The 24,644-nt window shown below is 39.6% G+C and overlaps 1 protein-coding gene across 2 annotated transcripts in view; it reads left to right on the forward strand.

Moving 5' to 3' along the window:
* The window catches only part of nos1apa (nitric oxide synthase 1 (neuronal) adaptor protein a), a 54,179-nt gene extending 34,541 nt beyond the window's left edge, over positions 1–19,638 (forward strand). For both annotated transcript variants that reach the window (XM_088313273.1, XM_088313276.1), the window contains exons 8-13: positions 1,536–1,697; positions 3,537–3,702; positions 5,559–5,735; positions 14,789–14,985; positions 15,105–15,229; positions 18,087–19,638. In XM_088313273.1, the coding sequence (XP_088169399.1) occupies positions 1,536–1,697; positions 3,537–3,702; positions 5,559–5,735; positions 14,789–14,985; positions 15,105–15,229; positions 18,087–18,717 (1,458 nt within the window). In that variant the 3' untranslated portion in view covers positions 18,718–19,638. The remainder of the gene's footprint in view (positions 1–1,535; positions 1,698–3,536; positions 3,703–5,558; positions 5,736–14,788; positions 14,986–15,104; positions 15,230–18,086) is intronic.
* The last annotated feature ends 5,006 nt before the right edge of the window (positions 19,639–24,644 follow it).

A 24,644-nucleotide genomic window follows, 5' to 3' on the forward strand; every position in this document is an offset into this window, starting at 1 on the left:
GGTAGCGTCCATTTCCCAATAGGAAGTCTCCATTCGATTATCATGGCAATGAGATCCAATTCACTCGAGCACCTTCAAGGGAATATCATAATTAATGCTCAAAGCAAGGTCACATATTTCTGCATGTCGAGTCCAGGAGAAGAAATTGTGCACTGACGTCTTGCTGTTTAATTGTATTTGTTTCCTTATAAATTGCTTTCTTGAAGAGTTGTTCAATATATGATGCAGAATATATTTCGCAGCTAAGTCACACAAATGAACTGTGATGTACCTACCTTGAAATAACCACTATAAGAGGTTGCGATTTTAAAGGGTCTAAACTGTTAAACTGACAGTTTTGTAAAAAAAATAAAAAATAAAAAATAATTATAAAATAAAAATAACAAAATAAATTTAAAAAATGCTCAATCAAATGGTTTGGACGCTAAGTAGTTTCAGTTACTGTTTGGTGTGCTTCATTTCCGCAGTGGTCGGAACAGGTCTTTGTACTCTAATTCCACGCTGAGGACACCCAAGTGTGTCATGTAGCTCGGGAGCCACATGTTGACCACCTCTGGCATTCTGTGGTTCATGCATAGACCGTTTGTCAAATACACCTACTGAAGAATGTGTGACTGCTGAATAACTGCGACTCAGTGCTGCAAACAAGTTCCCGATGCTGTATTACTGGTCTTACACTAATTCTGTTACGTCTAGACAATCTCTTATCTGGCGACTAGCGTTCCGGTTGCCTCTTTCTCGCACATTTTTGCGTATTGTTTAACTTGCAAATCTGGAATGGTGTTGTTTTTTTTGTTTTTTTAAACAATCGCTCACATACCCAGCGACAAAAGATGGAACCAAATTGAAGTGTCACTGATTCCAACTCTGGTCTTCCTGTGTGGCGTTTGAATGTTCTCCCCGTGCCTGCGTGGGTTTTCTCCGGGTACTCTGGTTTCCTCCTACATTCCAAAAACATGCACGGCGAGTTGATTGGACACTCAAAATTATCCCTAGGTGTGAGAGTGAGAGACAAGTGATCGTTTGTCTCAGTGTGCCCTGCGATTGGCTGGCAAACATTCTGGGGTGTTGGGACAGGCTCCAGCATCCTGGAGAGATGCCAATGGAGAGACTTGTAGTGTGATGTCTCTCCCGCTCTAAGACACCGAACGATATTGTCTCGTCGTCTGACAGCGCGACCCTCGTGAACGTCAAAAAATGTCATGCCGCCTGAGAAGGCCATAAAAGATCCCACTCAAACTGGCAATCAATCTTTTCCTACTCTCATGAGGAGCAACTCTGCTTTGCTTACAGTATGTGTGTGGTGCTTTGAGTAACATTTCTCATTTCAAGTCCTGTCCTTCCACAAGATGCCATTTATGTTGAAAAATATCACAAATAATTAATGGATGCATAATAAGCGCAGCAACAACAAAATTGTTGCCTTTGAAACTTGAGTGTTTCAAAATGAGTTGTAACTCCTTTTGATTGTCTAATCCATTTATTTGTTGGCATGGTGAGTGCATCGACCTCATGTCTCCCCTCTGCGGTGACAGATTTCAGAAGAAACCTCGTTGCTGATGTCCAGCCCCCGGATGCTGCTCCCTGCATTAAGTGTGCTCTCTCCCAGCACTCCCTTGTCTGTTCACCATCAGATCCAACTTCTCCAACAGCAACTTCAGCAGCAAGAGCAGCAGACGCAAGTGGCTGTGGCACAGGTGCGTTTGCCTCACACATACCGATTAGATTGGATTGTTTTGACTAGTGATAGACCGCTATGCTTTTTTTCAGGGCCGATAAGTAATCACAAAGGCCGATAAACGAAATTTGAAGCTGATATTCATTTCTTGAAGAAGGGGGTAAAATGGTGTCAAAATTTTTGAAAAATATGAACTCCAAAACTTGGACAAAGTCTGTTGCCTTGCCTTTCCCGTAGTGCGTTTGACTTGAGGTGAAAAAGCAAACAGGCAGCTTACTGCTGATTGGCTGCTTCCCACTACGCAAGGAACCAATCAGATGGTGCTGTGGGCGGGCCAATCTGCTTCTGCAGGCAGGGTCACCAGCACAGTTGCGAGAGAGTTCTGCAGCGAGCCAAAATAAACTAGCTTTTAATTTATCGTCCTTGAAAGCAAAAAAAAATAAATAAAAAATGCCAATAATCAGCAAAATGCCAAATATATTATGAAATGTATATATATATATAAATATATATATATATTTATATATATATATATATATTTATATATATATATATATAAATATATATATATATTTATATATATATATATATTTATATATATATATATATAAATATATATTCATATATATATATATATTTATATATATATAAATATATATTTATATATATATATATATTTATATATATATATATATATTTATATATATATATATATATATATATATATATATATATATATATAGAAATGTGTGTATATATATATATTTATATATATATATATATATTTATATATATATATATATATATATATATATATATATATATATATATAGAAATGTGTGTATATATATATATATATATATATATATATATATAGAAATGTATATACACATATATATATATATATATATATTTTTTTTTTTTTTTTTTTTTTCTCAAATGTTTGGGTTGTTTCTATAGCTAATACTTGTGTTATAGACTAGATCAAAGTGAAGTGTATTGCTCAACTGTTGGAAAAACATTTAAAAATTTCGGTAACGACCAAAAAGGTGATACTCCTTAAGGGTTATCTTTGAGTGAAATATCGTGAAATGATGATAATGACAAGCGCATACGACAAACTGCTAGGATGAGGATGTTGCGCTCGAGAGCTCGATCGCCATGAAATGAGCAGAAGACAGCAATGACTTGCTCACTGGCGGCGAACAGGGACATAGATGGAACTTGAACGTCTGCCATTCTTTGTTGAAATTCGAAGAGAATTAGTAGATGAAGTATCGGTATCACTCTCGGTAAATGTCCTAGCCGAGCAAAGCGTTTTTTTTAATCATATCGGTCATTCATTGACACTTGAAATGAGGTGTTCAGTCTGTTGTGTTCCCTTTTTGTTTGCTTTTGAAATGAGAATTTCAGCTCTCTGCGGGGATTGTTAGACTCTATGTTAAGGCAACAATGTCTTGGCTTGTTAAAACACGTCTGACCCAACAGAGATGAGGTCGTTCGCATCTACATTAGTAGGTCTCCCGTGTTGAGTTTAACCGCGTAATCTTCAAACTTTCGGCCATTATTTAAATTCATCATGAAATGAACCTCGTTGATTTCAAAGAGTTTTTCTAAGCCTGTTGAAGCTATGGTTGCTCTGCCTACTTTCCGTGTCTGGATAATTGGCGCATTCAGAACATGAAGGACATTTTTGCATGTAATTTTAAACTAAGTTTGTATCTTTCAGGGATGATTCAGAGCAAGAGCACCTCTAATGATGTAGTGTTCTTACACAATAGGACTTTCACATAGCAAATATATGATTTCACATCATGTTTTGTCTCCATCTAATTTTGTATTCGTTTTTTCTGCGAAGGTTCACCTCTTGAAAGACCAGCTGAGTGCCGAGGCCACCGCTCGACTGGAGGCGCAAGCTCGAGTTCACCAGCTACTGCTACAAAACAAAGACCTTCTGCAGCACATCTCGCTGCTGGTCAAACAAATCCAGGAACTGGAGACCAAAATCACTGGACCAAACTCTAGTTAGTAAAACTTAAAAAAAAAATTTTAATGCAGGAAATGCTATATGACAACTCGCTAAAGGAAAAACACGTTAGCTATTCATTGCATTGCTTTGACTGAAATTAATTGAGTGCATTGTCAAAAAAATCACAGACACAGGCAGCACTTTGGTTAAATTACAAGTGGGACACATTAGGTAGAGAAACACAAATTTGCCCAATGAACGACGACAATTGTGAGTCAATACAACCACTGCAAAAAAAACACGCAAACACATTTGCATGAAATTTCATTTCAGAGCAATCTGGGCTATTATTTTGCAATTACTGCCTCAATAATACAGAAATCTCTCGCCACCTCCTGATTTAATTAAGCTAAGATTCAGATTCAATTCAATTACTGATTATCACAATGACTCAATCCATCTTGAATCGATGAGTTTTTCATTTATTCCTTCTTCATACTGCTGATTTAAAACGATGCTTAATTTGAATCATTCCAAATTGAAATATATTCCACGTTTACTTTCTATTATCTGCAATGAAAAAAATAAATGGAAGCGGTTTATACATGCCAAATTTGCCCACAAATGCCAATTGATTATGCCAATTTTGCTAATATAGTGACTCACACAGAATTGCTCATTGGAGTAGCCCTCACATTATATTTACTCATTTATTTGGCAATTGACGCTCACATATTTTTGTGCTTGTCCATGATGCTGCTATTTTGGATGGCGCAACAAACTGTACGGAATACGAAATTGCTGATCACTAACGAGATCGCAAATGTGTCACTGGGCGTCCACTCCGTAACAAAGAGATTGTGACCAAAGGTTGCTGTGCTATTAAGAGGAACTGAGAGAAGGATCTATAGCAGGCGTGGGCAAACTGTGGCCCGGGGGCCACATGCGGCCCGTTAAACGTTTGAATCCGGCCCGCCGAACTTGAAAAAAATTAAATGAATAAACCTTGTTAATGTTTTATTTTCTAAATATTGTGGTGTGTCAAAGACAGATATTTTGTTGTAATGCTTTTGTTAATTTTCATTTAAAATTAAATGTAGTTTTTTTTTCCTCTGATGAGGTGAGGTTACCAAAACACTCCATCCATCTGCTCGTGGTCCGGCCCCACTGTCAAATTTTAGAACTCATTGTAGCCCACCAATCAAAAAGTTTGCCCACCCCTGATCTATAGCATACCTCCGACAAACAAGTGTTTTTTTTTACACTACTTGATTACTGTAGATCTCACTTTTTGAGCCAGAAGTAATTTTTTGTAATAATAAGCCACTTCAGTGATGTGTTGCTAATTATTTTGCTGACCCAACAGTGGCTACCTATTTAGTCATCCCTTTCACTACAAAATTAGCATCAGCAGAGGTGGAGTTGTGTGATATAAGGGTATGAATCATCTATGCAATATAAAGCGTCTGTGGTACGATATAACGGTATATCGGAAAAAAAAAAAGTTGACCACGTTCGACACAAAAATTTATGCCTCGGAGCTATTAATGAATCATTTTAAAACCATATTTGTGATGTTATCATTTGCAGTTACGGACTGCCAAACGTAGGGCTGTGCAATTAATCTAAATTTCAATTACGATTACGCATATTACACTCAACGATTACAAAATTGGCATAACCCCAAAAAAATATATATTAATCCTTCGAATAATCAAGAGTTCAATTATTACTAAAATAAGCAGGATAATTATTCTTTTCATGATCGATCAGCCCTAGCCCGTCCCGCTTGTCCGGTAACAAATATATCCACGAATGGATTATATGTCCAGGTTTTGGCCGTTTTGAAACAGGAAAGTTTGGCATGTCGTCTCACTCTGTTCACGTCTTTCTCTGTTCTTCGCTCTTCAGTGGGATCCCAAGACAGTTTGTTGGAGATCACCTTCCGGTCCACAGTGCCCCCAGTAATCTGTGACCCGACCACCCCTAAACCGGAAGTGACTGCCCTGAACCTCCCCCAGCTTTGCACCACGGACGGGGCCGTTAATGCATTTGCATCTTCCAACGGGAATCTGGGAAGCCCACTAGGTAGGAACCAACGTGTTCTCAAGTTGGAATGTTTTCGTTTTCTCCCAGGACCCCCGGGGCCTCCTCCACCTCGCGTCTCCTCTCCTCCCCCTCCTCTGGAAACCGACAAGCCCGAGGTGACGGAGATGCCTGAAGACGCGGCAAAGTTATCGGCTTGCAATGCCGATTCATTGAGCCGCCGGGACTTTGCTCGTTTTCGAGAGTCAGGCATTGTCTCAGAGTACGAGTCCAACACAGATGACAGTGATGAGAGAGAGGATGAAGGGGAGGAAGAGGAGGAAGCGGAGGAGGTGATGGAATTCTTTGGTTGGGGAACAGAGGCAGAGACCCTGAGGCTGCTAAATGTTCTTAACAAACAGGTGACGCCCGACTGTCTGGGAGATGAAATAGCGGTGTAACATGCAAAGCCGCTCTCCTGCACGAACAGACTTCAGAGATGTTTGCGTTCTGTCATTCCAACCACGTAACAGAAAAGACGTCATGGACTAATTTCGGCTTCACAAACGTACATTCGTATACCAACAAACAATTGTATGCCACTTGATATCAGTCAACTTGAATATTCTTTCCTTACTGTGCTAGAAGGTGTCAATCAATGAAAATATTCTTAAAATCGCGGGCATACTATCGTTTTAGTAGCATTTTTAGAAAACAGACCATTTGTTTGGGAGCTTCAATGAATCTAAACCCTCTAACGTGGTGGTCCCCAATCTTTTTTCCACAACAGACCGGTTCATACAACTCCTCAACTGCAGACCAGAGTGCCGGCGGCATAGTGGCGGCGCTCGCCGGCCTATGTAACAAGTGGGCTTCGTCCATGTTATCGTTTCTCATTTCGCTAGCTTGTGGGTATAATATTAGCGTGATAAGAGCGAGGCAATTAGCATGGGTCAACTGCAAGTTTTTGTTTTTTTTTTTTATTTATTTTTGGTCGGCATTTGTGTGGCCCCCGGCCCGGTACCGGTCCGCAGCCCATTGGTTGGAGACCACTGCCTTAATTGGTTAACATGTCCCTCTGCCTCATTTTTTGGTCATCTTTAAAATGATGAAATTACCACTTGAACAAATGTTCTCTCAGTTTAGCGTGTAAAAATCCTACCATCAAACAATGGCACTCGCATCCACTGACTTTCAATGCATTTTTTTTTGTGTTTTTTTTGCCTAAAAGCCATCCATCCATCAATTCTCTTCCGCTTATCCGGGCATCAGCTTTAGCAGGGAAGCCCGGACTTTCCTCTTTGTCCAACACTTGTTGAAGAGAAACCCAACGTGTTGCGCTGTAGCATCCTGCCTCACTCATGAACAAGATGGAAGATGACTGAACTCCTTCACTTGAGGCAGGATTTCATTCTGCGCAGGCCACGTCACCCTTTTTCGACTAAGTACTAAGGTCTCAGGTTTGGAGATGCTGATTCTGGATTTCTGCAGCTCCTCAGGAGTGAGCGTGGGCCTTTTGGCTGCCTCCTTGAGCGGTGCCGTCCTCGCTCGCTGTCAGTTTAGGTGCAGGGCGCCCATTTCTCGGTTGGTGTGCAGTTGTGCCAAAGTTTGTCCATTTTTGCATGACTCATCGAACGGTTCTCTTTGAGATGTGCGACGCTTGGCTTGGTTTGGTTACAGGATAGATTACAACAATTAATTTGATCTGCATTTTGTCCTAGTTACAAAGAGTATGTTTTTGTAAAAAAAAAAAAAAAATAGACTTGAAAATGAACAAATTATTTTGACTGTTTAACTACATTTTGATCTTATCAGTGTTTTGTTTGAGCCAGAACTAAACATGAAAATAAATAAACGTGCAATAGATTAGATTTGACTGTTTTTATTACAAATCCCTTTGTGGTCAAAATTTCCATATCGATTCTTTTTTTTTTTTTTTTTAACATCAATTTGAGCAGTTTGAATCCATTTTCGATGAATCATTACATTCCTACTACGACTACTACTACTTGGTCATTCATGACTTCCCTTTGTGAGTCTCATACACCCCCCTCCCCTCAGAGATTGGATTGAAGACTTCTCCTGACCTCGACTAACGTGAACTTACAAACTGGTCTGTTTCTCCCCCTGTCAACCAATCCAGCACCATCTTTCCACAACCCGTAAAAAAATAAGCAGAACAGAAAATGCATGCGATGGTTGTTGCTGTAACTGGAATTCTTTGGGGTGTTGTTTTTTTTAGTTAGCTCCTAATGTGTTGTTTTATGTTTACCAGATGATTAATAAATTTCTACTGACAATTGGTTTTGAACTGACATAAAATCAGAGTGCGAAGGAATATTACTGTAATGGTAATTTAGTTTGAGAGACTGAGATTGAGCGTCCGAGGTTATGCTCCATTTAATTAGAGTAGAAGACGGCTGCATTGTGGTCTGGTTGGACTGCAGTCAGGCGTTGACTGCAAGGCCATAAAGCTTGAATTTACTGAAGCATTTGCAACGAGGCTTAATTATAGCTTGGTTGTAAACGACAATGTTTTCCTCCGGAGGTAATCACAAATGCATTTTGTCACAGAAGAAGCAAAGTCTGGGTGTTGCAGTGGCGGTCATTTGAAAGATCGCCACAGCAACCATGTGAGTTGCTTCTAATTCATGTGTTGAGTTGATTCCGAGATAAGGTCATGTTATTTCAGCGGAGTTCAAATTTGGGCTTTAAGTATGCTGAGATTGTATTTGCAGGCTAAATGCAGTCTTCCGCTTTTGTAGAGCTTCCACTTCCTGCTTTGATTGTAATGACAACGGGAGACGAAACAATTTTGTCTGATTAGATGAGGTGAAACTGCACAAACTCAGATGAGAGGAATGAATGACAGGAATGTCTTGATGAAAGTTCAATGCATCCTTTTAAATTTCTTGGCAGAGGGGCAAGCAGATTGTCCAGCAATCGGAAGGCACAAGGCAAATTATGCAAATAGAAATCAAAGTCGAACACAATCTTCTGTGACACTTCTAAGCTTTCAAGTCTGAAATCAGCAGTAATTGAAGTCTAGCGTGTACTGTATTGGTCAAGCAAATTGGAACAAATCGCACATTTTTTGCATTATGACAGTTATAAATTTAGAGGTTTTGTGCAGCGTTTTTGTTTGTTTGTTTCCTTGAATGTCTCGTGCAAATTTCAAATTGTGTGACCTAGGGAGAGGTTGACTTTCAAGGATGCATTGTATCTATTTTGTAATAGTCATTTCTAGATGTGAGTTAAAGGTAATATAGTGTTGCTTTTTTTGTTTGTTTGTTTTTTCTCAAACAAATGTGTAGGAATAAATAATACGATGTTGTTTTGTGCTCTTTGACGACATCACTAACAGCATCCAATCCAGTTCACAACCCTTATTAGCAATCATTTCAAAACAATGATGGAAATCACCATTTTCTTTTTATTTATTCATTTATTTATTTTTATTTGTATTTTAATCTTTATCTTTATTTTTATTTTTTAGTTTTATTTTTATTTTATATTTTTATTTATATTTTTTATTTTTATTTTTTATTTTTTATTTTTTTTTGTTTATTTTTTTTATTTATTTTTTTGCCAAGTTGCAAAAGAAAGAGAAATGTTTGGTCTACCATAGACACAATTATGAATTGTCATCTAAAAACCTTCCAACATGATTCTCCGATACACCGAGCATGTTATTTTTTTATTTTATTTTTTTTTTTTAAACATAATGATTTTTGGACAAGGGACAAAGTTTAGACTGTGTGTGCCAAATTGTTCCTACCTGGTCCATTTGAGTGACAGCAGCAAGTCACTCTCAATATCGTCGAGGCACTTTCAATTGAGATACTAAAGCTGTTCCTCCATTCACAGTTTAAAACCTTCAGCATAATTGCATAATTTTTCACCGTTATTGCATATTAACGTAGCAGATGCATGTGAAAAATGAACCATTAGTGAGTGTCAAGAGTAATCACACTTCATTTCAACCCCGTATGTATTAGTTGGACTAGCTGTAGAATAGCGTAATAAAAGGGATAGAAATGTTTGATTTTATTACTCCATTATGCAACGTAGATCAATAATTGATACCGGCTGTATTTTTTAATTTAAACGGCTATTTTGGACTATTCTCCGTACACATTGTGAAATAATTATTTTGTCATGCCGTTGAAGGTGTATTACATGTTGTATAGCCATTAGTGGCAAATGGGGCGATATATAACAAATGCCGCAGTTGCTGCCGTAAATTTTCCCGCTGAAATGGGACATTACTCCTGTTTTTTTTCCCCCTCATCTAATAGTCGGCGGCAGTTCTGCCAGCTCATATCCCGTGTTAAATTATGTACTTATTGCTGATAATAAAACACTGTTAAATGAAGCAGTTTTTTTCATAGTGGCATTAAAATGTACTTTTGTGAAGAAAGCCACCAAGCCTAGATTATTAATGTGAGTTGTGTTATATTAGCACTGCGTGTTTTTGTTCAGTTTATCATTTAGCAGCGTCATTTCCAGGTCATCAATTTATTTTTTCTTTAAATCGTTAACTGTGCTATGTGAAATTTGAGGGACTTTAAAATGTCTGGATGATCAAATGGTGGAAGAAAATCAATCACTTTGGTTTCAAGTTAAATGATGTTTATATTTTTGGAGACTGTACTAGTCAAACTCCTGAAATTCTCAACTTTGGTTGTGAGCTCGATTTCTATTTGAGGCCCTGAGTTTAAATTTTTGCTGTCAAAATAACCTTGATGGTTCTCTCCATGGGCACATTAGCTTCTTCACAATCCTATTTGAATTCCGGGCCCTAAAAGACACCTTGAAGAGTCAAGTACGTTTTGAAGTCAGGACGTTAGTGTGGAGTTTCTCAAATGGACTGACTAAAAAAAAAATGTCACGGTGGAATTAATAGCATTTTGCTTTAAGGCTTGCTTCCGTGTTCTGGCTTCGTTAGTGTTGCATCAGATTGCGTGAGCATTTTGTTGAATTAAGCCGGACCATTCGCAGCAGCTGCTTGAGTGGGAGCTCTCTGCTTCGCTCTGTTGTTTTGTTGTCTTGGCTCACAAGCTTTATTGAACGTATAACGAGTAAGAAAAGTCGCTGCACTTTCATGATGTCATACTTGGATTATCTTGAAATAGATACTGTAATCACAATCGCAAGTGCATTGAATCGATTGAAAGTGAACATATTTACTCTTCCATCTAAATGTGACATCACAAATGGAAAGGAAAAAGGCGATGCAGTTATTTGCGCATTTTCCCGTCCTCACGTTTCGTAACTTCCGTTTAACTTACCAAAATCATGTTTACTGATCGTGACTTTTTCAATGAGCTTCATATTGGAGTGATAACGCTTGACATTCCTAAATATAATTTACATATTGATGCATTCAGTGACGGTAAAACGATCTACTCGTTAGCATATCTGCCTCGTAGAACTGAGGTCGTCGGTTCGAATCCGGGCTCTGGTCTTCCTATGTGGAGTTTGCATGTTCTCCCCGTGACTGTGTGGCGGTTTTTTTCCCAGGTACTCTGGTTTCCCTTGGTTAAACACAGTAAATAGTCCAAATGGCTGGCAACTAGTTCAGGGTGGACCTCGCCTGCAACCCGAAGATATCCTGCATGGGCTTCAGCATGCCCGCAACTCTCGTGAGGATAGGCGGTACGGAGAATTGATGGATGAAGCATTCAGATCAGGAGTCAGATCTGCTTTGCTCTAGGGCTCACCCCCATCATGCAGAATGTCGGTCTTCTTCTTCATCTTTTCCTTTGGGCTTGCCCCATTAGAGGTGCCTGGCCCCGGTTTTCATCCGTTTCCGTTGAAGTCCCTCGTGTCTTCCCTCACATCTATCGACCTTCTCGTCTGTCATCCTCTCGCTCGTTTTCCCGGCAGCTCCATCCTCAACATCCTTCTATGGATATACTCACTCTCTCTCTCTCCTCTGGACGGTCCAAACCATCTCTCTCTGACTTCTGATGAGCTCATTTCCAATCAACCTGGTCAATTCTAAAGATTTTCCCACCTCCAACTCTGTCCAACCATTGTCTCAAATCCATCCATCACAAGTCGCACCACTGTCCTCTGAACGTTCCCCTTCATCCTAGCAGAGGCTCGAACATTGCAGAACACACCTGACACTTTCCAGAGACATGCTCAATGAGGATTAGTCTTACCTCATCTGTCAGCGTATCGATTGCTATTGCAAAGAGGAATGGGCTTAGAGCAGACCCCTGATGCACCCCTTCCTTCAACTCCTCTGTTACAACTAAAACAGACTTCACCGCTGTTCTGCTACCCTCATACAGCACATGTCCTGTACTATTGGAACGTACTTCTCTGTACATCGGGCTTTATTTACCCCTGCCTGTATACACACGAAATTGACGTCTGGATTGGTTATCATCACGCAGCTTAATTATTGTCAACGAAAACAAAAGCTCTGCCCTGTTCTTGCTTACATTAGAAAAGAAAACAGATAATCAGCTTCCCTTTATCTGTTCAAGGTTAGAATTGACTTTAGTCCTGGAAGGAAGCTCATGACTTGTGTCTTCTGTTTAAAGAACCTGATTGCCCTTATTCTCCCTACACAAAACCTTACTCAAGCCTCACTCCACTGTTCTCATTCTTCGACTTTCTCTCTTCTGCATACCAGAGTGCAATTAGTTTCAAGTCATTGCCGTGTCCTGTTGTGCTGATTATAGAGTTTGAATTAGAAAATGAGACCGACGCGTTCTCGTGTATTGTTCATTTTTGCTACTGTTCTCGACGTGTAATGACTCATTCGGCAAGATTTGTGTCATCGTTGCAAGTCACGGTGAAACGACAGCGGGAATTGTTTTATCTCCTCTAATTGGGGTGGGTGGAACACAGATTCATAAGGAGCTTTGAGCGCAAATCTTTGTATGTAAAGTGACAAGTTAAAAAAATGATTTGTTAATAAGGAGTGGATGGGATTCCCGTCGGTGTGCTCTGTAACATTATATCTTTTGATTTTAGAGCATTATCTCTACATGTAAGAGTGAGAGAAATGTGAGCCAATGTTAAAGTGTTACTTTTTCATTCAAATAAAATGTTTCCACTCAAATAGCCGGCAGTGCGTGCGTCGGTGAACTTGTCATTCCCCACCAGCCGAACTGGAAGCCCATCACCATCCGTCATTTTTACAGGCTGTCATGGTTATTTTTAGTTCTGACCACTTTACACACACCCCAAAAAATAAATTAAAAAAAATATGCTTTCTCATCCCCAAACTGCCCCTCGGCTTTGATTTTTTTTGGGGGGGGGGTTTGTAGCGGTTCGGGGGACGGCTGAAAATCGCTTCCGTCGACTGTTTCAAAGTTATCGCCAGTCGTCAGAGTTTGTCAATGACGGACAGCTGACGACTGGTGTGAATGCCCACCTCTGCAAGTAGCCCTTCACAAACCATTTCTAATCCCACCGTTAAGAGTTAACTAGGCCTTGTATGTTTCTGGTCTTTTAGAATCAATAGAAATGCTCTGGAAATAAAAAAAAAAACGGACTGATTTTTGTATGTAATGTACATGAATGGCCGTTGCAGATGAAAATGACATTGAACACGGTTGTTTTTCTTTATTATTGAATGATAGATTTGTACAACACCTTGATGGAAGAGTGTCTACTCTGTGTGCTCAACGACAATTTGAATGTTATTAGCGGGCCTTGAAAAAATGTTGCGTTTTGATATGCAAAGCGGTGGAACTAAATTGATGCAATAGTTTGCTTGAAGTGAATGTCATCATAAAGTGGTTTGCTTTCATGTCTGCTTTCTTCACTATTGCTTTTGTATTCATTTATAGCAAAGTACAAACATTTTTATTAAGATAATGTAAACATGATTTTCCGTATAGTGCCAGTCAAAGTAAGTTTTGAAATCTGATCTTGCTAAAATTCAACTTTGGAAGCCGTTCAAAGGAAGTTTGAGGATGTGGCAGCATTTTTACGTTACATTTTTTTAGTCAAACAGGCGATTTGAAGGTTTTACCTTCTATGTGATTTCTATTTTTTTTTCTAGTTCACAGACATTCAACGCAACGTGTAGGAAATCATTTCCTGTTCGGCTTGTCTCTCTACGCTTTCCTCGTGTAACATCTCTCTCATTCCAACTGGTTGTAATCTGACGACTGTTCTGAGTAATTGTGCATGCAGGCGATGAATTATTTCTCCTTTCTTCTCATATTTCTTTCCGTATCTCCTTGAACTGTACGAATCATAAACGGTGTCTGCACTGAGCTGATTCATAATGCCTGATCACATTTGCTGCGGCCCTCCGGCTAATGTACTTTTGTCCATCTCCGGGGACGGTAAGTAAAAAACGCTTGTGCATGCAGCCTGGCGTCAAGGTTACAGTAAACCTGCTCTGCCAGATTTTGGTGGCTCCATCTGATTTCAAAGAGCAATATTTTTCCCCTGCTTTTATCTGGGCCAGACAATGCATCACCCCGACATGCGCGTGTGGTGCCAGACTGCACTCAGAGCCATTAACGTTCCCTCACCTGTTCCCCTGATACGTCATGAATCAGAGGCAATTCTGTGATTAAACAAAAATAACTCAAGCATGCTTGATTTCTTGAAAGGGTGAAATGGTCTGAAATGTGATCGCTTTGTGTTTTATCACCCGCCTTCCGAGAAACTTTTCTCTCTGTGAGGTAAGCTCTCAAGTGAATTCAGTCCCACCTCAATGTTTTCCCGTTGTTCCAGTCCTGCTCTATGCATGCTTTCTCTCATCAAGTTTTGCTCGTCTATCGCAAGATGGAGTCCCAAACCGAATGCATGTTTGCTCATGACATCAATCATGTTGCAATGTCATCTTGCTCTTAAAGAAATCATCCATCTTGCCGGCATTGTACACATTGGAAGTGTGCTTTGATGTGGAGAGTGACGACTTTAATCGGCATCTTTGAAAACACTGCTTCAAGCAATCATTGTCTCGCTTACACATGCTGAGTTTGCCAAAAATCCCCAGTATAAGAAGAGGGCATCACAGATGTCGAGACTGAGTGATGACTCTGAGCTTGACTACAATCAATGTGCCTTACAGTATATTGTACAAACTCTCCACTGGCAGTAGCTTAGTCCTCTCCTCCTCTCTCTATCCACAGTTGACCAAAGCATGTTTGAGAATTCTGTTGCCCAGCAACAGAGTCCCCAGACCACCAGGCAAGGCCAGCCCTCGACCAAAAGAACCCCAGCGTCCTCAAACTCGAACCTGGGCGTTGGCTTCTCTGACTCGCCTCCGTCTGGAGGCCAACAGAGGCTGAAAAATGCAATTAACCTGGGCAAAGCTGTCGGGGCAAAGGTTAGCATTGCGCAAGTGGTTTGAGCACGCCAAATATATTTCTAGAAGCAAAAGTAGGCCTACAAGAGGAAGGCAAAACTCAAGCATTTGACATTTGACTTCTCCTTCCATCATCTGAGATGAATGACCTGCTGAGGAGGAAGGAATCCATGCACGTGGGGGACATCGGTGTCACGGAGGTCAACAAGAACGCTGGCGCTGTATGGACTTGCATGGACCAACTCAGCCAAAATTCTGCAAACAGGTAGAATGCTTTTGTCTCGGGTTGTTCAATCCCACTTTTGTTTTTTTATTTTCAGACCGATACCACTACGAGTATTCACTCACTGGCATGCTCCGATACCGACTACCCATACCACTAGTACTTATGATACATGCAATTCAATTAAGACAAGGATTGAAGACTTAGTCCATGTCACTATCGTGTTCTTACGTTTTGACAAATATTGAATTTTTTTTTTTTCCATTCTCGATACAATGTTGAAAAGTCATTTTCACTGAACGATCTTCTCAACAGTGTCTATGGGTGAAGACCGCAACAGCCTTGAACTAAATCAAAGACTTGTCCCATTAGTGGTCGATGACCAAATGCAGCGTACTCAATGAACAAGTGAACCAAAAGCTTTGACATGCTGCAGAATACTTAATTGGCCCGTAGCTCACTTTCTTGACCTAATATCGGTCGTTCACCGCTACTTCAGTAATTATATTTTCAACCAGCAGTACTCTTTGAAACCTCTAATTAGAACAGCTCAGAGTTTGTAAGTCAGAAGATCTGCAAGAGGCCTACTTGTTACAAAACCTAACTGTCAAACCTGTGTAAGCCTTATTAAAATTGGCCAGGGATCGCAAGTAGGTTCCTAAGGCTGCATCTGCAGCGCTCGTTTATGAACCAAATTTATATACATCTAAAAACAAAAAATAAATAAATAAACAGATTCACTAGTATTTGGCGCATATTTTTTACTCCTTGAAACATGACAGACCCTGTGAGGTATTTATTCGACCACTACGTCCTTCACGGCACTCGGCAGCTTCTCAACTCTTCTCTCACATACATTTAAATATAAATTAGCGAGGCATCTTCAATTAATGCATGTTTTTCGGATGGATGTTTTTTCTCCCAATATGAGTACTTTTAAAACAGCATTTGTAATTGTCCATATTTACACAATTGCAGAGTACATTTGTGTACATTATCTAGATGTAGTAAATAGAATCTAACATTTGCGACCAAAAGTGGTGTTTGAATTGGGTGTACTGGTAAAAAAAAAATAAAAATATGACAGTGTTAGTGGTCACACTTACTGTATATTGGTTATTTGAATAACTTATTATTTACACAGAAATCAATGATAAACATTACTCATAATAACAAAGGAACCCAGACTCATTCTCATGTGTGCACGTTCACATTGCAGAAAGCTAAGGCGCTCATGTCCCATTTTATGGATGGGCTTGTTTGGCGTTTGCAGCGCACGATGCAGTTGACAAACGTATATTTGTATTGACCGTGCGAACAAGAAAGCAGCTTCGAGGAGGAGCTGACGTGGACCTTTGGCTGCATGCCAAGACGAGGGAGGGATTCAGAGTTACAATTTGCCCCCACGTTAATATACGCCAGAGTTATTCACTCAGAAGGCTTCTCATGTTGATGCAGTGGTCCCTATGCACATTTACTGCGTGTACTTTTTATTTTTTTTATTTATTTTTTTTTAGTGAGACATCCCCTTATGAATGCATTTAAATTATTTTTTCTAAAGCCCTGCGAGTTTAGAAACCCTACAGTGGCTGTTCAGTGTCTTCTTGTTTGTTCGTTGTGCAAATACGGGAATGTGTGTTCTTGGACATGGGCCGATATTAGATTGTGATGAAATGAGTGCAAAAATATAAGGGGATTAAAATGACAGCTTTAAAATGTCGTTCTTTCAAATATTTCAAATCAGCATTTTTTTTTTTTTGTCTTTGAGCAATCATTTGTATCTTAAAAATGTATATTTGTTACATTAATAAATAGAGCTAGGTTTAAAAAGGCGATATCGATTTGAATCGATTTTCTTTTTTATAGCCCAATTCATAAAAACATAAATCGATACTTTTTAAAACGACATTTTGCCCATAAATTTACATGACTTCACGCGAGATCTTGTCACTCCGTGAAAGTAGCGTATCAAAACTAAATGGCGGAAGCAATGAAGTCAGCGCCAACAAGCATGAAGGCAGATGTATTTATTTTTTTGATCAGGTCATGTTAAATAATATGTACATGATGAAGGATATTCAACTATTAAAAAAAAAACGCATTACCAGTGACAGACAGCCTGAGCGGTTATTCAGACCTTGACTTTTTAAAACCACAGAAAACTGCCCCTTTATTAATTGGCCCATGTCTAATTGTGATGTTACATTTTTTTATTGTGTAAAGAAATCGGGCGGTGGGTGTATGACTGCGAGGGGACCGCGATATTCTAATGGAGAGTATGTAGGCGCAGACGTATCGCTTACTCACACGTGTGTTGTCTGGCGGGTGTGTGCTTCCATGTTCCACTTTTCTTCATCCTGCCAGAGCTACGATCTTTAATAATTGATTATTGAAATGTATTATTCAATACAAAATTATTTACATCTGGATCACAATGCATCTAATTATCGGTGAGTACTCTTAGTATCTGCTCATGTTGGCTGTTTGTTGAAGATGCTAAATTGCTCACCATGTGAATTTGAGTGTGAATGGTTGCCTGTTCTAAGCACCCGCCCTTCTATGGGCCGGTTTCGTAAAAAAGCCAAATCCTAAAGGCGCTAAATTGCGTGTTCACTCATTATAACAAACTGCGGAGACCGCCGTATTTCAAAGAAAGTTTTGTACTTTTGCGTAGTACTGATGGGTTTCAACAGAGAAAATTTGAGACAACACCGTAAAATCAAAATGAAGCTTGAAGTGATGGAATTGGAAGTGTCAGTGGAATAGGAAAAGAAACGTATTACAGTTACTGCAAAGAAATCTTCTGCTGTGATAAGTTCAATTTAATTTCACTCAATGTATCGGCCCACCCTGTGGAACATTTATTATTTATCTTTTTTTTTTTTTTTTGCACTTTCAGCCACTTTTCATTTGACTCCATCCCTCGGCTCGACCCACCGCCGCCATCGGGAAAGAAGCGCCTCCCTCGGGCATTAAAGACCACCCGGGACATGATGATTTCCTCTGACCCCGTGGTCTCCTCCCTGGATACCGCAGACTTGTCCTCGCCAATCTCGTCCCCCAAAAAGACGGCCCTCAGCCCCAAGGAGGAGCCCCAAAGCACAGAGGATACGCTGAAAGATGAGCTTGACAACAGCTCAACAGAGCTCATCAGCTCTGCTGCTGAGCCAACCGACAAGACGTCTGCAGTCGGGGCGGCGGAGATCACGGCAAGCAACGGAAAGGCGAATGCGGTGATATATGAGGAAGAATCGAGTGGAGGATATGCGGAGGAACACCAGTTGCATCTCTCTGTACCAGATCTCATCAACAAGGATCCTCCGCCGTTACTTGAGACCCGAGCTAAAACCTGTGATGTGTGGCAGAAGCCGTCCGATGTGGACTCGAGGATGGCCTCTACGCCGTGCTCGGGGAAAACTCACTGCCGCATCAGCCTGAGTGAGGAGGCCTTGATTGCCGACAGCAGAAAAGACGAGCAAGTGAGTCTGGAGGACACGGAGCCGCACCCGGACCTGCTGTCCTTTGAATAAGTCTAAGATTCCGTCGCAGTCTGATTCCCGTTGATCTTCAGTGACACAAACCGATTACAATGCACTCTGATCAAAAGATTGTAGAAAACTGCCGGATTTCTGGGAACGGTGAACAAGTGAGTTCAGAAAGCAGAAGACACCAAATGTGTTTTTCTTGTACTTTTATAACATTTCAAAGCCTTTTACAGTCAAGGTCCAGCTTCTCAGGGCTGTTTTGTTTATGGGAAAACTTCAGTTACGACATTTATATGCAGTCAATATTCGGGTTAAGGTCAAAATTCCAGTGAGCGGACAGAGTTACTCCCGTCTTTGAATAACCCGAATCAAACGGCAACGCGCTGATGTCGTGACGCAAATAGACGTAATTTCTGCATCTTACTTCCCGCCGTCAATAAAACGCATTATATTCATGTCACTCACCACAGCAATAAAGCGGTCGGTTTCATCCTCGCGGCAAAAATGTGATGCTGTGCTTCATCTCTGAGGTTCGCCTTGATTGTTTACCTACGCTTGTGTATTTTGGGCGGGTTGCACACCAGACGTTCGGACTTATACACACATATATGCCGACATGGGGACTTGGGAGAGACTAAAGCCGATCATTTTTTAGACCTGCAACTCGACTTGGACTGGTCCACTAAAGATTCGAGACCTGACTCTGACTCATCTTTTGGGACTTGTGAACATTATGAGCTCGCTTTTGCTCTCCTTACTCCAAATGTCTGTGCGTGCAGCTCAGGGGACGTTTCAAAAACCTCTGCCTCTGTCTTACTACCTTTCCGTGCACCCAAGCAATGCTAAGTGTTAACGACGTAGCATAAACAAATGCGCAAACAATTATCAGCATGACAAACACGGAGCAACAGCAACTTGGACTCGTGATCAGGGACTTGGATTTGCCTTGGACTTGGAACCTAAAGTCTTGTAAAGACTTGAGACTTGACTTGGACTTAACCTGAGAGACTCGTGCCCATCTCTGTGTATATGTGTGTCTACTGCAAGGGTGTCAAACTCATTTTAGCTCAGGGGCCACAAAATCTAATACAGAGTGGGCCAGATCAGTAAAATCATGATCTATAACATAAAGCAACTGGCAATAATATTATGCAGATTATCGCTATTTTTTTCATGCTGTCCTGTTGTTACCAATATTTGAATGTGTCATATTTAACACATTTATTTAGAACTTGTTTTTTTTTTTTGTTTTTCCCCCAAAACCAAAACCATTTTTATACTTTACCAAATCTTCTTGCGGGTCGGATTAAAACCGTTTGTGGGCCTGATCCGGCCCGAGGGCCTTATGTTTGACACCCCTGATCAGCTGTGTCATTTTTGCTATAGAGAAAGAAAATAATGGAAAAAACACCTCAGAGAAGACAATGTAATCTCGAATTATGCACACATAGGAGTACTTCCTGTGACTGCAAAGACCAAGGTTCTTTGCGGATAGAGCGAGAGCATGCGTAAAACACAAATCAGCGCCCCGTTTGAAGGAGGTAACCCGATGGCGTTAACATGACTCAATATTGGAGGAGTAACCCAGGGTGTAAAGTGATAAATGACTGCAGTTTAACCACTTGTACTTATTACAGACATGTCTGGCTTGATAATGAAGTAAGCGCTAATGCAACACTGAATGGTGAAAGTGAGAAAAGCAGGTTGAAGAAATTGGATGAAATGGTCACGTAATGAGAAGAAGACAGACCGGCCGATGAGCGTTTTTGGAATTAGGAGTAGTGAACATCACTCTGATTGCGTCCAATTTTTTTCACATATGATTACACAATAAACAATTAATGATAACATAAGTTTCGATTAACATCAGACTAACATACAAAATTATTTGTAGTGCTGGTTGAGATTCATAAAGGTTGCACCAAAAGAGAGTAAAGATGTTTCATTTAAGAGCAAAAAAAAATGAGCACACGGCTGAATGGACTGATGAGAGGTGGCATTGATGGATAATCAATGTATAGAAAGTGAGTTGACGAGATGTTGTTTTTGAGCGGACTGCAATGATCGTTGCATCGAAAGACCAAAGACGTGATTGTGTTAATCAGTTGTTTTGTTAGATTATTTTCTACGTGTTGTCTGAGTGGGAAAAAAAGGAAGTCATAATTAGTACCAGAGAGCCGTCTTCTCCTGTTTTAATTCATCTTATTTGCTGTTTTTTTTTTTTTTTTTTTTTTTTTTTGCTGTTCTCTCTTCTATTCAAGCTCCCTCAGAGAATGCTTGGTATTAATTTTCGAGCAGGATTTGTACGTCGATGATAAACAGTGGCATAGAAGAGTATTTGCCCTCTTCGCAAATTCGTATTTCTGTGCGTTAGCGGCGACCAATCAATTTAAAAAATAAATAATTACTTTTGCCCACATTTTTTTATTTAAATTTTTTTTTTTCCATTCAAAATTGTCAGGACGCCTGGAATTTCAGCTTCTCCTTAGTCAATATTAACGCATTTCTGGTGGCATCCATGAACGCGGAATGATAATCTTTGTTTTTGAATCAAATTAAAGTATTTGTTTTTACTTTATAAAGCAATGATTAACAATTTCTGACATGTTCCGAACCAAAGAACTAAATCATAATTCATTTATATTTGTGCATGTTCTGCACTCTCAATTTGAAATAATGTTGCGGTTTTGTAAACGTTTTTTTTTTTTTTTTTACTCCGATCCATCAACAAAATAATCAACAGATTAATGAATTATTCAAATAATTGTTAGTTGCAGCCACTTTAAGATCATCAAATTAACGTATATATCAGACAAATGTTACCCTAGAAAACACAACATGCAGTTTTCTATTCTATTTATTGATTTGGGGAATATTCAAAACTACTTTTGCCCTTAAGAGGACACATACTTTTTTTCGTTGCTGCACTACGGAATTGCCGCTCTATGTATGAAGATGGAACTGGACGGAAATTTGGGACATTTTTAGTATGTGTATACACTGACTTTCTGCCTCTTATTGTACATCTTCAGCCCTGGAAAAAGTCCAAACAGTGAAGCGATTCCAATCAGTCACTATAGCGATGCATTAATGTAGAACGTGCCTTTGGGGGACACAAATTGTAGTTGTATGCAGTGAACACTCATTCCAAACCTCTAAAAATGACGTGAAGTACACAAGTAGCCTCTAAAAGTGACCAATGGTCACTCCAGGGATTTTTTTTTTCTGACCTCCGAAGCTACCCAAAATTCCCAGAAAACACAGAGCCAACTGTTGTTAGGGTCGTGGCCATCTCAATAAAAGGAATGCAGAAGCTGGACTCCCTTTTGAGAAAAGGCCACTTTGTTTCACTTTATACTCAAAGTCTATTTCTAGCTTGTGTCTTTTGTCTCTTTGTCATGCAAGCTGCCCGCATCCTGAAAAGTCTTTGTTAACATTGAAGCCGTAACGTTGCGCTCCCATATGGCTCGTTCACGTATCCACTCACAGTTTGGACTTGTAAGTCGGATGAGATTACGACCTATTTGTTTTATGGCCGCACTCACAAACCTCTCGAGTGGCTGCTGGCCTCGCTTCAAAACGCTTCGCAAATGTTATGCTAGTCTTTGGAGGTACCGCAAACTCGGAACTACTGTGGTGCCTTGAGATATGAATTTAATCGCAAAATGTAGTTCAGTGACCACGCTAACATACTTGAGAATATGTTGGGTTTTTTTTGTTTTTTTTTCGAATACAGAAATTACATAACTCAATCAAATTAAATGAAATTCAATAGTTTTGCTCCTTCTGGCATAAGGATTCCAACTTGAGTTCTAGACAAGACAAGCCCAACTGCAATACGACTGCGTGCTGCTGCATGCAGTCATCCCTATTTCATAATATTCTAGTGCGCCACTAATATTAGTCATTGTACCAACGATTAAGGATATATGAATGTGAGTAGTTTTATTGTCAGTGTACATGTTGTTACTAATTAGTGTTTGCGTTTAGATCGCAGAATGTAAGCCTAACCTAATGTTGTTTTATTACAGAAGTTGAAATGTTTTTTTTTTGTTTTTTTTTACACTAAACTTCTTTAACGAGGTGGCGTGAAACAGCTTGAAGTTCACTAATTGCCAAAAATGCTGCTTGTCTGAAGTCTTTTGACTTCACTACCACCATAAAGCTGGCAAATCTAAGCAAAAAGAATCTCATCAAAGTGCGAGTTTGTTCTATTTAAAAGATGTGAGGGCATCGAATCGGATCAGATGGGCCCACACTTTAAAGTATATTGAGATAGACGTTAAATCGTCAAGGAACGTCCACATTTATGGTCTTGACAAGTTGTGAAGAGAAACCGAAGCTTCGAGATGCTTCATGAACCAGTTGTTGATTTTTTGTTTTTGTTTTGTTTTTTTAAAGAAAGGTGTCTAAGAAATAGCAAGTTAGTGTACTTTCACCACTATGTTGAACAGAGTGCCATCCAGAGGAGTCAAAAAAAGTCAAACAAAATATATAACCGGGGTCACTTAGCACAGGGTTGATCACATAACAGGAATTATAGTCGATGTTTTAATCTGGTACAAAAAAAATACACAGACAAAAACTCAAGGCAAGTCAGCAGCTGCTTCTATTAATCAAAGATAAAAGCAGTGAGACTCCGAGTGGCTGCTCTGATTATGTCAAACTGTCTCAAATACTTAAATCATAAAAAGTCATAAGCGACCACATTGCCATTTTGAATCTTTCTTACAACCACTGACCTGTCTTTTTTTGTACTCATAAGGACGCAAACTCGTGTTTATTTTATACAAACAGAAGTGTTTTTGACAATATATGTGAAGTGTGTTGAAGTCATAAATAATCTAGTTCTCAAAACGAGCATCTTGCTCTGTAGTTTCCTTGTTGTTGAAGACTTTTTTTGTTTTGTGAGTTTGACGTTTTATGTAAATGAAGGAAGCTAATTAATGTCCATGGAAGATGAAATGAAGGAAGAAAGGAGCTGCTAAAAACAAAATTAGGTTTATGTCCTATGTTTGTCAAATTAAAAAAATATATTTTTGTGTGCAACAAAGATGTTAAAAATCTAAAACGTTTATTCCTCTGGATATTAAAGTGTTATTTTCCAAATGTATAACTCCTTTAATGACTGTAATCTTTATAACATGGAAATAGATTTGATTCTGAATTTTGTTTGTATTAACTGTGTCTTTTTTCTCAGCCTGATATCAATAATTGTAATCAGTATTTGGCTTTCATCATATCCCATCCTCTCAGCCTATTCGGAAAGTGTGATGTGACAGGTTAGGTTTTCGTTAATTAGCTAGCTAGCTAGCTAGTTGGTTAGCGAGTTACCAGATAGCAACTAATCCAATGTGTATTCTGCAAAGTGGTGCTACAGCTAATGATGCGTTGAAAGTTACACAATAATGACAGAATTTGTCCCTCCAAGTCAAGATTTTATTCACACTAATACGTTTGTAATGCTAGTGCTGGAAATTAAATGTATATAATGGGCAGGCTGAAGAAGTAGTCGGGTGATGGATGGATGGATGGATGGACAAATAAGACCATAATAAGCTCATAATGAGGTAAGCGAATTTAAATAGTAAACTCGCCAGATGATGATGTTTAAATAAACCTCTGCCGTTAGCATCTCTGCTAAACGCTTTTTTTTTTTTGGGGGGGGTCCGTCAATTTTTATGAATAAGGCCGGAGGGTCGAGGCGGGAACGGTGCAGAGATCGGGGTCAGAGGGCGGGGAACTGACTAGCAAAAAAGGGTCAAGTGCCCAGCTCCGGTCAAATCATTGTGAACAAAACCTCTTTGTGATGCAGATGATGACTTGCTGATTTGTCAAATTACCGCCAACTGCTACCAAGAAGGACATACTCGATGTCAGATTTTCTTTGCCATAAGTATTGGTGGCTTGTATCGGCAAACTCCCTGAGTGACCGATACCTAAAAATTAGACATGCATCAGCCTGATACTGA

This window comes from Idiotropiscis lumnitzeri, chromosome 13 (genome assembly GCF_059441095.1).
Source record: "Idiotropiscis lumnitzeri isolate Australia: NSW breed Sydney's pygmy pipehorse chromosome 13, RoL_Ilum_1.0, whole genome shotgun sequence".
In the NCBI taxonomy this organism is placed as follows: Eukaryota; Metazoa; Chordata; class Actinopteri; order Syngnathiformes; family Syngnathidae; genus Idiotropiscis; species Idiotropiscis lumnitzeri.